This window comes from Eucyclogobius newberryi, unplaced genomic scaffold, assembly GCF_026437365.1.
Source record: "Eucyclogobius newberryi isolate DKJ021-1_F unplaced genomic scaffold, fEucNew1.0.hap1 SCAF_5, whole genome shotgun sequence".
Taxonomy (NCBI): Eukaryota; Metazoa; Chordata; class Actinopteri; order Gobiiformes; family Gobiidae; genus Eucyclogobius; species Eucyclogobius newberryi.
Genome location: NW_027316167.1, coordinates 16,125,646 through 16,140,959, shown reverse-complemented (window position 1 = coordinate 16,140,959; position 15,314 = coordinate 16,125,646). Strand labels below are relative to the sequence as shown.

At 39.5% G+C, this 15,314-nt stretch overlaps 1 protein-coding gene across 1 annotated transcript in view; it reads right to left on the bottom strand.

Annotated features, from left to right (window-relative positions):
* Nucleotides 1-9,367, bottom strand: part of gpc5a (glypican 5a) — a 121,850-nt gene extending 112,483 nt beyond the window's left edge. The window contains exons 1-2 of the mRNA XM_072464621.1: nucleotides 9,012-9,367; nucleotides 5,940-6,101 (exon numbers count right to left, since the gene is read on the bottom strand). Coding sequence (XP_072320722.1) covers nucleotides 5,940-6,101; nucleotides 9,012-9,162 — 313 coding nt within the window. The 5' untranslated portion in view covers nucleotides 9,163-9,367. The remainder of the gene's footprint in view (nucleotides 1-5,939; nucleotides 6,102-9,011) is intronic.
* Nucleotides 9,368-15,314: the final 5,947 nt, after the last annotated feature.

Sequence of the window (15,314 nt, the reverse complement as noted above, 5' to 3'; positions counted from 1 at the left end):
TTCTCACATTGTGTTTCACTTCTGCAGGTGCACGTTTGTGAAACCTCAAGCGCTTTGAAATCGATGCAATTGAAGGTCTGACAAAATTGTAATAAAAAGATTCTTTGGGAAGAGTTTTGACTCACACTGGCAGCAACACAAGACAGACAAAGGCCAAGAATGAGTCAAATACCCAAAGCATTGAACAAAACTATCAATCTAATATGAGGAATGTCGTGATTTATGTCCTTTTCACTGACTTCTTTACACTGTTCAGTTGATCTTTATTGCAATGCTATATTTTTGGCAACACGATCTTATAGTGGCTCGGATCCAGTGCTATTTCAAAAAGAAAACCTCTCACAAAGCTAAATTGGCTCAGGATTAGTCAGTAGCATATAGTAGCTTTACTTCAGCATCACTGAGCATTCCCTGGTTAGAAGTTAGATGCTTGATGTGCACTTCTTTTATGCACAAACACCACATTTTTCCTTCAGTACAGGATCCCTAAAGACTTTTGTCCCTCAGTGCAACCCGTACATGTAACAAAGACTCAAAATCTCAACAGCTGAAAGGACAATTCACTGTGGGTGGCGCGGTGTTAACTGAAAATGAAAACTACTGTGACTGAGATTTGTGGAAAGTCACTGTAGTCGGTGATTGTTTCAGGGAATAAATGAAAGATTAGAGTTTATTTTGGTAGAATTGTTTATTTACATGTAATATATTCCAATAAATAATGATCTACAACTGCTTTGTAAACAGTTTTACACTTGTTTGCATTGTGGAACTGTACAATTATTTCTGTAATAAGCATCAATGGCATATTCAGTAACATCATTTCTAATCTCTGAAAAGGGTAGAAATATGCTTTAACAAATGACAGCAATGAATGAATGCCTTTCTATACCTGCGTACTGGTACCTTAAACATGCAAAATAAATAATAATTAAATAAATAAATAGGAACTGGGGACGTCCATTTTAACTTAATTACACATACTTTACACTACACATACATTACACTTACTTTAACCCACTTTAACTTACTTAAACTCACTTTAACTTAACTAACTTACATAAACGTAATCATACCTGAACTTATTAGGCTGCTCGATTATAGCAAAAATTATAATCATGACTATTTGGCTCATTATTGAAATCCCTGAATTATTTTTTTCAAACTATTACAGGTACTTTATTGTCAAAATGAACCAGTTGAGAAAGTTTAAACATATTTTTTTCACTCTTATCTTAATCACAATTATATATTCAATTATTTCACAGCCCTAGCGTCAACGTTAATATTTCAAGCTGCAAAAATAATACAAAAGTCATTATGTTCAGATTACATGCCAAATATCCTCGCAAACATGACATAATGCCTTCAGTGACATGTAACACTTGGAGCAGGCAGATATTTCTCAGAGGAATGAGCTGAGAAACCGCTGCCATTTGCTCAGCAGTCTCAGGGTGTGTTGACTGATCGAGGCTGATGTTGACAGGGAACTCTGTTTGGTTTGGCGCCGGTGTTTCTCACAAGAGCGGACCATCTGAGCATGTTCAGAGCGCTCCTCCAACGCCTCGGCCTAATTTGACTCCTCCCCCGCGCAAGCAAAAACAAACCTAATCCCAGTCATTGACAAGTAGTTCTTGTAATTATTAGTATTAGCGCAGTGGATTGGTGCTGTTAGATAAGAGAAAGCAAGCGTACAATTGAGATCGACCGATATGGGTTTTTTCATGTCCGATGCTGATGCCAGTTGTTGAGAATCCAGAGAAACCGATGGCTAATGAGCTCTGCCACTATTTTTGGGCTAATATGTAGGGCTGATTTTGATTGTTTTCCTCAATGTATATGTTTCAAACCTTACATCAAACCCTGATTTACCACAAACCCATAAGAAAGCAGTGTATTCCTGTTTTGAGCAGTGCCTTCTTCAATACAAAACTTAAAATAAAAAGTTCTGTGTATTCTTTAGGCAGCAGGCCACTATGTTTAAAGATCCTGAACATTAAACATTAGGTTATTTTTGGACACCTTCTGACACGCGTTACTTAGCAGTTTATTCAGGGGCAGTGCTAGTTGCAATTTTTTCTTGGGGGAGAATCCAAAGACCCCCTCCATCCATTGAGTTTAGCTTTTGTATGTAATTTCTCCGAAACAACCATGCTGAAATAAACTGCTGGCTGAGTGGTAATGAAATGATTTCACAGCAAGTTATGTTATGGTTTAAAAACAAAAAATCACATATTTTTGTTGTTTTTCCTCTGCTGTTGGTCATTTAATCCAAATTCTTGTTTAAAAGGGAATTAAGCTGAAATTACTTTTGCTGTAAATGCACTAAACTAATCATGTTTCAACTAAGAGCAAGTTTAGACACATGGCCACATCTTACTCCGAACACAAGAGTCCATCCAAGGTAATCAGACAATAACAACCCTCAGAAAGTTTAGATCTCAGATTTCATAACATCATAACATTTTTGTTTGGTCATGTTCGCACAGACAAGCTCGTGTAACGTCTTTGGCTGCAGTAACAAAGACACACCTCCAGGGTAACAATGTCACACACTTTTCCGTGCCACTTTATATATTTGACCTAATTCTTTATGTTGACGTGGGCTGTGCCGCGCAGCGAGGCTCACTTAAGGCCTGAGGCTGGGAACAGCAGACAGAGCAGGCTAAGACACTTCAGATTTGGCATTAATTTCATTTTACTGACTTTAGGCCGTGAAAAGACTACAGACATTTTTAAAGGAAAGGGTGAAAAAAGAATGGAGAACTGGTGTCAAAAAACAAGTGCAGCACTTTGAGTAAAAGGTGTACAAAGAGTAAACATCCAAGGCAATAGTCCTGTGTTACAACTTTAAGAAGATATAGTGCCTTGACAACTTGAGAACTTCAATTCTATTTCATGGGTAAGTGAAGATGTGAGACAGGCCTCTGCACTGTTCAAATCTAGACTCAAAGCAGTTTTAGAAAAGGTTTTTTATGTTTGGGTTTTAAAATTACAAAACAAACAAAATACAACATTTTGTATATTTTGTTGTTTTGTAAAGCACTTTGAATTATTTGTAGGAGTGTTCGAAATGTGCTCTACCAATAATATTATTGCTTTGCCCGGAATGTTCCACAGTATGGTAGTAACTTATCAATCTCCATGGAGACAAGCAGCTTACAGAACCAGGCAATTGTACAGGTCAGATCTGTGAAGAGGCCAAACACATAGCTCACTGCAAGAATGTTTTTTTTGGCTATTTGTACATGAATAACTGTAAGGTTTTTGCCGTACTGTCTAACATTCCAAACAAAGCAACATCTCTATCAGCAGATGAAAAGTAACAAAATCAAGCTTTAAATCAATATAAAATCCACACTTTGAAAACCTTTGCAGAGTATGACTGTGCAAAGACAAATTTAGCTGTGGTTCGTTCAAACTGTGACAATTTTCAACTTCAAAAGAAGTGAATCATCCGATGACAAAAACAGGGCAATCCCAGTGCAAAGTGCTAACCACAACTAAAATATAGTGATCAAGAGACTCTCCCTGTGTAATATCATAGTTCAGGGGGGAGGGTGGGAGGACCTGAGACAGAGAGACATTGGAGTGAAATGGCTTAATGATACGTCTGAGAGCTGTACATTTAAGTCATAAGCCGCCTGTTTGTTGCCCACCTAAATGAGCCGTCATGTGACAGCCATCAGTGCGAGTGGGCAGAGAGAGAGCGCAGACGCAGAGTAGTTGCCTGTTTCAAAGATAGGGCCTGTACGTGGGAGGGAAATACTAACAACAAAATGCTTGCTTAGTGGTGCTTGCAAAATCTAAAATAAAGGGCAAACTTTATGTTGAAGCTGCTTTTTAGTAGTGGGAGTTATAATAAACTATGAACAGGGTAACACAGGCTAGATCTAATGGTTTCTTTACGAATATGTTGTTGATTCTTTATCAATGAATTCAATTTATTTTTGTAATGCCCAAAATCACACCAGCAGCTGCCTCGATGGGCGAAGTATTGTCTGCTTTATTAGTCTGACTGGTAGAGTCTATGTAAGACTTGGTTGGAACTGAGCTAGTTTTAGTTCAGTCCTGGTTCAGTGCTAGTTTTTCACTGATTTTGTGCTGGTTCTCCAGGTTTAGTCCTTTATAAGCAGTTCATTTCTGTATTAAACTCACTCATGTGGTCAGTTCGGTCTTTATCCTGTATAGTTTGGCTCATACCTGATTTATACATGGAATATAGTCAAGTCAGCCTAAATTTAATGAGAGTAAGTCCGGCTTCCGGTGTCACATGATGATATAGACTCAAGAGAGCCAATGTCAAAAGTGACTTTGTTGTTATTAATTCTCGACCTGTGTATGCGCAAGGATGATCATTCAGCATTTTATGCACCGGCTCTGGCGGTCAGCCGGGATTCATAGAACCGTAGTTACAGTCATAACTTTTGGTATAGGTATGCAATATTGGCCTTTTTAGTAATTTGAAGATAGTATTTGAAGAATTGTTGATCTTGTCAGAATCCCTGAAGCTTATCTGACTTTGGTACCACACTTTGAAAAGACAGGACGTTGCGTGCTTGGTTCTAAGTGGATCCTGACTCGCTGCTCCCACACAAACCCAGACTCTAACCAAATGTACACAGCAAAGTAAACTCTCTCCAGCACCCCTGCAATCATACAGGGAGCGACACTAATAGTAAGACAAACAAGAGCAGCAGAGAAGAACCTTTGTCACACACTGTTTACAAAATCACTCACAACTCAACCAAAGTCCTAAAATACACCATGCAAGCATACAGAGCAGATATACAGTATTTAGGGGTCTAAATTTGGCTTACTGTGTCATTGACAAGTTGCAGCATTCAATTTAATCTTTTCCATTCAGTGTACCCAAAGTTTAAAAAAAACATTAAATTAACCTTAAAACAATTTATAAATACGTAAAGCAAGACAGAAACATCTCCAAACAAGGGAATAAAGTGATATTTCTGACTAGGGCTGCATAATATATCGCAAAGGTATAAATATTGGCTGACACAATGATCCATATTGCAACAACCTAAATATATCGCAAAAGCACAATGGCCTTAAATAAGAGAGAAATGTACTGTTTTTATGTGTTTATGAATTCGATCGACATATTTTATTTATTATTTTTCTCAAGTCCTAGATGCACATTTAAGTTTCAACACGACTGAAATTATTGTGTCAATAAGTATATTAAAATATCGCAATAACACCAAGGTCAGAAGGGGAAAAAATTGTCTAAATTGTCCTTCGTCTAAATTAGTCTTGATTGTATTTCCGTTTTGTCTCTGTTAAGTTTTCCATTTTGTTTTTAAATTACAGTGTCAAAAATGCATTACCGGTATATGAGCCTTTCTGTGTGGACTCTATGTCTCACTATGTCCGGGTGTGTTTCCCCCGGTTTCCCCCATCAACCCCAAAAACATGCACAATAGGTAAAACATCCTCCAGCTACAGTTGTCCTGACCACGCCGAGCACAAAGATCTGTAGAGCACTCATCCTGACGTGTTGCCCCAGCGGCTCTGGTAATGCAGAATGAGACAAGAACAAATTTCCCCCGATAAAGGCCAATTTAATCGAATCTAAATATCAGCACATGATTTCTAATATCGTGCAGCCCTCTTTTTTCCCTTTTTTTGTTCATTTTGTGCTCCATTCACATTTAGTGCGACACTTTAACCTCAACCAAGACATCTAAAAGGCTCATTTACCACATTCCTGATATTGTTAAAACACTGTCTGAAGATTGTTATCGAGTATTTATAATGCAAACAAAAAACAGCAACATTTTTGTCAATGTCAGACACCTATTGACCTTAACAACTGAAAAACTGAACCTTATTTTAGATTTGCATGATAGTGTCAGTGGTACTCTTTTAACATACCAGCACTTTGTCCGCACACCATTTAAGCCCATTTCAAAAAGTGTTACCTTGAAACGCAGCCACATTTCTGGAGATGAGAAATTTCAGACTGGAGCTTGACATCTGCAGCAGATTTTGAATGTCCCGTCGCGCTGCCATCTGGTACCTCTCCTCCATCTTTTTAGTGCAGCAGGTCAGATTTGTGGACGTGCAAACTTGAAGGTCCGAACCTATTTGAAATAAGACATGTATTTAACATTAGAGACAATTTGAGATCTGTGCATAATGACTTGACCCATATTAACTGAAAAGACAAGCTAAGTGGATTTGAAGCTCTGAAGTGCCTCAAGGTATGAATAACATGGACTGTCTCTAAGAATGTTCTGCCTTGTCCATTAAGATAGAACCAGGTTTTTTTTCCATTTAAGATCTTCCATATTCAGTAAAGTGAAAATTGGAGAGTTAACTAAGAGTGCTTAAAAGGGTAGGATTACATGTGCTGTAAATATAGTAAGTAAACCTGTGGTAACATTTAGTTGGTACATTCATTTATATGATTTAATGATACTATATTCATGTATAATTTCTTGATTTATCCATGCATTTCTATGCCATGATTTATTAGGAATTACATCGATTTCATGTCCTTTCACAGATTCCTTCATTTTGTGGATTAAACTACTAACTACCATAATGAAATAATATGAAAATAGGAACCACTTTACAATAATTACACCTTAATTGGCCATGATAACGTCTGAAGGAAAACTTTGTTCATGCTTTATTAAGGCAAGTAGGGCTGCAACTAACAATTATTTTGCTAGTATTAAAGTACAGCAATTCTTTTCATTCGATTCAGTGTTTAGATTGTGAAAGTTTGACATTTAGACTAACATTGACCATGATTAAGCTAATGTAGTGCAGCTTAAGGACATCCTGGTGCTGTTTAATGTGTTTTTTCATCAAAAACACTAAATGCATGTTTCCTGTGTCATTTTTATGTAATTCCTGCCATGTCTGAATTATAAAATATCTTCTAACATGACATGTTTTGGAATCTATATGTATAGTCCAGATAATGATTATTTGATTGCAAAATTTGTTGACGATTATCTCAATAACCAATTAGTTGCGATGAATTAATTAACCTGTTATTATAAGTGTTATTCTAAAGCGTTGAAAATCCCTTTGATCAAAAATCTTAAAATCTACCATGAATACTACATAACATGAATCACAACTTATTTTTTGGCCTTTATCGTTGTAAACATAACCTTCGCTGACCCCTATGGATGTTCTTCAGACAAGTTATAGTTTCTGACAGAGACTGCAATAAAGAGCAAGTCGGAATAAGTAAATCCGACAGAAAATGTTGTTTTCATTTCACAGAGATATCTCGCATGCTCCAATGAGAACAATATGTGATCTCACACTGATATGGGGTAAATCAAACATGGCAAAAGGTTCAACAGTCTAAATGCCTGCCTGACAAGTCGAGACAGAGCGCACACAAGCTCCTCCGCGGTTCACTGAGGGGATTTAAGCCCCAGCGATGGTACATGACACGCGGAGGAATTTAGGTGGCTTCACATAACAAAAATGAGAACTTTTTAGATTGAAATATATGTAACTTTTCTGGTCCCCACTGAGGTGCTATTGCTTTAGCGACAATGTTCCCCAATACTGCATTAACACTGTATCCATCCATGGAGATAAGCAGGTAACCCCACAGGCCAGGTCACAGGTCAGATCTGTGGCGAATCGACCCATGCATGTGTTTTTCAAGGTATTTAGAGCAATAAAACCACCTGTAGTTGTGTTGGACATTCAAAGCAAAGCATAACATCTCCAAGTGGCATATCCCTGACAAGAAAAGTTACATAGTGCATATTTGAAGCTTCACAAAATCTTTTATTCACTTTGTTTTTTCCTGTTTGGGCTGATAAGACTTTTTCTTGTGTATGTTATGACCCAAATGTGTGTCAGACAGGCAGTGGCAAAAGATTTTTTTAAAAAAAGACTTGTTGTGGATTCCTGGAATTTTTCAAGGTTATTTTTCAAAATGTCCACACTAAAAAGAGAAATTGTGCCAACATGTGTTTTCTTTTGGAGTGCTTTACAGCAAATCATCTGTCTTCAGACATACTGCAATTTGCACATTGATTTGGATAATAAACTATGCGCTAAATTATACAGGTTTGGGAACGGCGCAAAGGACACAATTTTGATTATTTGTTTTTGCATGGGGAAATGTAACTTCTCTTGCTGTTAGTATTGACTAGCTTTGAATGTCATGGGTCTGTTGAGTGATGGTAGCTGTAACAACAGCATGTGAGTTGCACAGCTGATTGTTCATGGGTTAAATTGACACAAAAACAACAGTATAGTAGCTAAAGTTAGATAGTTCCATTCAAGTTTAGTTAAAAGTTAACATGATGGCAAAATGATCCATGTAACATCATAATAGATACTGTGTTTGTCAGATCCTTAAGTGTAACATATTGCGGGGCAGTATTCAGTTATAAAAGTCAAGTGACGTGAAGTTTGTGACTTTGTTTATCCTTCCAAGAAGCTTCAGCCAGATCATTAATCCAGGCAAACGTTTCACAACCAAAGCAGTAGCTAGTAATCTCTTTTCACTGGAGTAAGTTCTGTAAATGGGATAATGTAAGAAGGCGAAACATTGTGTACTGTTTACATGGCATAGTACATTACATAGATACAAATCAGACAACTAGAATAATCAGATAAGACAATTATTATATGTGTGGTTGCATTCATATTTGGAAGACTAAGTACAATTCACTTTAAATATTTTCTTTCATTTTTAAGCCTTTATTTTTCCCTGCAACTGCACAGTATGAACAAATCAGATTACTAACGTTAATAACTATTTATATGACAATTCAGTGATCTGATAACTCCAGAAGTCAGATTAGAATGACAATTAAATGAGCATTTGAAGAGTGATTGTAATTCAATGAATGGATCCAGCAGTTATTGGTTTGATTGCGATCAAATCTGTTGGTTGTATAGCCAATTTGCAGTTATAGCCAGTGGGTTAGAATATATAAAATAAATCAGTCTGGTCCTCTTTTCAAATGGTTTTCAAACTGCAGAAATGGGAACAAATATCTCACCTGGCCTGGGACTCAGCGGTAACAACTGACTCGGTCCAATTTGTCCGAGCTGAAAAACTTTGCGGACTTCGTCACATTTGTTCGGGTTCCCCAGTAGCGATCCACAGAAGCACGCCAAAACGAAGAAACAATTGGCCCGCAGTACATCCATTTTCACCCGAGTGGCGCTTAAATCCGAGCGAAACGTTCCCGAGTTGTAGTTTCTTTTGAAGCGCGCGGGTCGGCTCAGGTGGGTTCCGCGCACATCGCCGGTTCAGGAGCCAGTTTGGACCCGGACCATGTGGCACTTTGCGTGGGTAAGCGGGTCCAGTTTCACCACTGTATCACCGGGAGGCCGCGGCAGAATAATGTGCGCGCTCTCTTCCAGGCGGCATGTTGTTGGCCAAGTTTGTGGTTGGACCGAGGACAGAGGCGGTACCGCGGGATTACCTGCGCTCATGTGCCACTGGACAGATGCTCCAGCAGTGCGACCTGACACCGCCATCTAGTGGACTAACGGGGGTATTTAAGCCTGCACTCCTAGTTCTGTTTAGTGCTTGGGTAAAGGTTTACGGTTTGCCGTCAGACTATTGTGCCTTTTGTAATAAAAAGGTGTACGGTCTTAAGAAATTGTGTGTTCTAAATTTGGTCTAGTAGACCAAAAGATCCACAAGTGAAATTGGCTTGTACTGGCTCTCAATTTACATGCTTCAGCAGCAGCCCATGTGTCAGTAGCTATTAAAAAGCAAGCTAGATACTTGCATAATTGTCCTCTCACATTGCACAGGCCAAGACCAAAATAATGTGTGGAGGTTAAAAACAACTGTACGGAAAGTATTTGGTTTCATTCCTTTTTTAAATTTTAATATGCAGTATTTTGCCATTTTTTTTATGTTGTACCTCACAGAAAGTTACTAGTACGTGATTCTTTTTCACTTGCAATAGTAATGAATAGTTCCAGAATTAAGACACATAATGTAATGTTTATTTGAACACAATACAATTAATACTTCAGGCAATAAGAGAAAAACAGTCTTTTGTCTGCTCCATCCCTTCACAGGCCGGGACAAGTGCAATACCTTGAGGAGCACAGCATTGCTACTAATCCCCACCTGCACAGAGGACGACACTCAAGACCAGAGTACACAACATCAAATCAAATTGAGGGAAGGTGGTTCAATAACCTAGTCAGTTTTGCATGGATTTGCACAGCAACACAAGTTAAAGCTGAAAGCAAACCATCAAAACTCACCTGGTCATGACAGATTGCTTAAGACATATCAGATGGCATTAGTTAGAAGTACTTCAAGTGCTTACATTGCAGTAGATAGAGAACACTACCTGCACTATAAGCACTTTAGTACTGCTGAAACTTCAACTCAAATCCTGGACAAAAATGTCAAAAAGCAACACATCAAAACAAAAACCTAACAGGAGTAGAGCAAGCAGGCCACCATCAGTTTTGCATAGATTTGCACAACTCATCTATTCTTGTAGTGCAACTATGCAAAACTAGCAGAGAACTGCAAGAAATTTAGGCCCAATTAGGATCAAATTGAGTGGTGGCGCATATCACAGCCCCTTATGCCAGAAGGAGCACTTAGGGCAGTAGGTGCTAGTCTATGTCACTATCTGCACTAGATGCACCTTAGCACAAAGACAGTACTTCAGTCACATGTTACATTGAACGCCAGTGTCAGGGTATTGCTTTAAGTGCCTCCATTGCAGTAGGTATGAAGAACTACCTGCACTGTAAGCACTTTGACAATACGCAAGACTCACAGCACCAACGGGTTCAACTGCAGTCTACTCTTCCAGAAAATCTCCAGGCCACAGGACATCTACAAGACGACAAAAAAATAAAGCACAAGTTAAGACCTTGAAAATCTTTAACATGGAGCATCACTGATAAACTTGTCATTTTAACGATACAACACTTTATGTCCAAGAACATGATGTTATGATCTTTATCAGCAGCACGAGGTCAGTAGAAAACATGAATGAGCGAAGAGGCTGTGGCCCGCGTTCCTCGCGCCTGTGTGCGCATGCGCAGAGCACGCTGTTGTTTACCCCTCCCCCACAGCCTTTAACATGGCGCCTCGAAGTGCGCCAACCTTAGCACAAATTGCTTATAACTTGTCAGGTTTAACTGTAATTTGGTAGCGAACAGCGCGACTTGAATTTGCAGGCGATTCATTTCAAAAGCGAAGCCACAGCCTGGTGTTTGAGTCCTAGAACACGAACCTTATGTCGGTGTGCGCGCACGGGTTAGCGACTAACAGCAGGTAGCTTAGCTGCTGTGGCTAACTTTAGCTTCTCGAAAACATGGCCAATCTTGTATCAGAAAGCCTGTTGTACTGCACCAAGAAACACTCACTCGTTCTGTAGCGAGTTCAATAAAAGGAAAAAGCCTATAATGATAGAAATGTTGACCGGGTAGTTTTAACAACATTGACTTGCAGAGTCCTCAATAACATCGCATGCACTTAAATTACAGCACGGGTACATGTGATGTTATTGGGCTCAGTCTGTATGAAAGTGCTGGGGTTGTAAAAAGTGCATTTGCATGGTAATATGGGAGCACAATAAAGTTAAGTTTGTGCGGCTAGGCTAGCTGGGCTAGCTCGCTAAATGGCGGGGCCTAGCACTGCCCCATGTGCTGCTGCTTTGTTCTGGGGGCACTTTAACTCACACGCCACTGCACTCGAGGCTGAGCAGAAAAATAACCGTGTTGACAAACTTACTTTTGAACAGCGGATTTGATATAACACGAAAGTTGCGAGTATTGTTTAAAATAAACATTGTTTTTGGAACTAGTTGAGCGCAGCCCAGCTTTTCAAATCTCCCTCATTCCCTCAATGGAGGCTGCCATGCGCCTCACGCTGCACTGTTTTCATCGCCAGCATAACATTTTCTGGTTGGATTTTTTTACACACCCACGGCCCCACGATTATCATAAGTGAAAACAAGACTAAAAACAGTCAAGGCTGGATCTCAAAATCCAAACGAAAGACTTTGAAATAACCCCAAACCCGACTTCCTTGGCGATAAACATGCGCTCGGTAGACACTCACCAGCCGAAATCCACCATCTTCGCTCACTTGCTTGGGCTGCAGTCTTGCCTCTTACCGACAAAAGAGAGAACTAAATACGCAACTATCCCCCAAACTTTACCACAGACACGCGGAGGAGAAGCACAGCGTAAGATCCGAGCCGACCGCGAGTCCATTTCACGCCAGCTGCGCCTGTTTAAAATGATTAGGAGGTGAGTAAAGTGGCGCGAAGGAAGGCGACCAGTTGGTGGTAACCATGTGGGTGAATGAAGGGCGGCTCCCACTGAACGTAAATATCTAGCTACAACCCCCAACTCCCCCATTAGCATACATAAACTACGGTACTTCCGACCCGCATCTGCAGCCAAACAGCTTCCCCCTTCCGTCCCCAAGAAAGCAAGAAAGGAGACGAGTCCCGCCGAGTCGGGGACAGAGCCGCGGGAAACGGAGCCGCGGGAACAGGGGCACGGTTCAGAGCCGGGCCGAGTGCGTTTACCGGAGGCGACACGTTAGAGCGCGAATGTAACGGGAAGAGGCTTAGTCATACTCTTAATGCACGATTAGCTTTACATTGTGAGAGGAAGATTAGTGAGGAGCGGGAAAGATGGTGAGGAGGGATAACGCGTGTCTGACTCAAATGTACTGTTATAAACGCCTTATTACCTGTTGCTGCTTAATATTAGACTAATTATGAACAAGCAGGGGCACGGGACCCCAGGGATGCTTCAAATGATTTCAGAACAAATGAATACTGACAAATTGAAAAATGTTTATTATTATTCTTGTTAGTATTATATTTTTTGTGAATTGGAGCTTAAATGATTTGTTATAGAAGTTTGGCATAAATACAATTGAAATATGTTTTTTTTTTTCAAATAAAGATGAGTGTAATGGATTTACTCTTGATATGAACACGGTTTGGAACTACTGATCATTATAGCCTAAAGTAATGTAATCATCTCATAATTACAGTACCAATTGTGTTATGTGTATTAGTCTACTTTGAAAAGGTAATAGTTTAAGAAAATGCAACAAGACTGTTTGAGTCATTAAAGGTTCAATTAGATCACATGCAATGAATAGCAACTGACATTGTCAGTGAATACAAATTAGAAATAGCCTAATAGGCCTAATCTTTGACCCTAAAACAATCACATAATCAAATAAACGTCAATATTCAAGCAACAAGACCAAAATTTGAATTGTTTACCCTAAACACAAAAGAACAGAACAAAATCAAGCTTTTCCAAAGGATGTAAAGTCTAGACTTCACCATTACATTTTAGATGCTTATTGTTCAACCATTTGTCACAACAGGACTATATAATATTCTGTAATGCTGGTAGTTTATTTAAGTACATGTTGAGTTTAACCACCAAGTCATAATTTTAAAAATAAAAATCTTTAGGTCAATTTGATTACTAAAACTTAAAATGTTCATTCTCAGTCAAATGTGGAAAATATGACCAAACTTCTCCTTTCATATAAAATGTCAAAGCTAGCTGTACAAACGCCACTTGTTAGAAAGATGATACTTTATTCTATAAACGTATTAGAGACCCTGCTTATATTCTGTGCACAGTTCTAGGCCTGTGCACTATGGAATCTATTGTCCTTTTCTAATATTATACTCTGGCTTTGCTTCCAGCTCTGCTTCACAATATTCAGTAGACTCAATGCACATGATTCCTGTTGAAAACATTACACATTCACCTTGCTGCTGTGCTGTTTCTAAGACAAAGACAAATGCATTCAAATGTGAGAAAATGTGTTTTTTATGTTCACTGCATTAGTGGTCCGATGACACCGAACACCCTGCATGGAGTCAAATTCATTACCGTGCCAGACAAAATCAATATATGGATCTGATTGAAGACTTGGAAAAACTACACCCGCCCGGCCTAACCATTACAGCATTTAGCCTATTGATCATATGGAGGAGGTGCCTTCAGTATTTCATCCATATATATGCAGGGTCATATTCTTTATTACAGAAGTTTGCCTTGACAGGTATAATTTATGATTACTGGCCAGCAGAGGGAACTGGCAAACTACATACGAAACAGTGTATCTTGTTAGCTTTTTAACTTTAAGAGGAAGCGCTAAACTTCCCCATCTCTGCAGTTCTGTGTTGTTCAGAAAAACACATCTCCATGCAGCACTGAAAGCAACAGTCCACCTCCCCCTGATCAATAGTTCACATTATTAATTATTTACAGTTTTTTTCTGCTTGCTGATGCTGCCCTTTTCCTCCACTAAAAGTAAATTTGTTTGCTTATTTCCAGGGCATTGCTGACCATAGAATCACTGACCAGTGCAGTGTCCCGGGCCTGACCACATGTTCCCCCTTTCTCAGAGGAGTTGTTCGGTGGGCTTGTGAGCACTCAGTCATGACCCCCAGCCCCCCAAACACAAAGACAGCGGTGGGGCTATCGGCATACAGAAGTGAGATGGGGGGTGGGTGAACAGGAGGCAGTGGTCTTCACATCGTCCCATGGGGTCAGATAAAAACTCACAGTCTCTCCACCAGCCTGCCCCCCTGTCTCAGTAAACGCTAACAATTAATAACAAAATTATGCAAGCAGGTACTAAACTAGGATATTTTGTTGTCAAAGGTACATTTTCAACTTAAGTTTCAAGTCCTTGTTTGACACTGTTGCTCTTTTAGATTGCTCTTATTCAAAAAAGATAAAAGAACAATGTACCTAAAAGTGTTCAGATAATGACCAGTAAGTGAATTGTTGGGAGAAGTTTATTCTGTTGACCTATTTGATTTTTTTCATGAGAAGAGGGAAACATTTTTCAACAGAAGAATACACTAGAGAACTGTTACATGAAGTGATGCACACCCTTAAACAACTCAAAGGATGGTTTTGGCAGCACTTGTGCCAACGAAACCTGTACTTGTGATCTAAAACATCCCACAACAGGCCCACCATCATTAGGCTCCGCCCACACAGAGGCCATGAGACTGGGGGCTTCTGTTTTGTCCTGCCTGACGACCATTGTCTTCCCGTGACCTCAGGGTCAACTCAACGCACATCAGCGACCACCACCATTCACCCGCAAAGCTCCATATTGACCAAAACATCTCTAAGAGCCAGGAGCAGTTCATACGAGCGGGAGGAGGGACACACACATGGCTTTAGACAATACTCTGGACATGTGCACCTGTTTGACTGGATCAAAGGGTTAATTTGGGCTTTATTGTTTTTATACAGTTACAAGACAAATAACAATGTCTTTAGTAGAACAATACAGACAGCCTTCT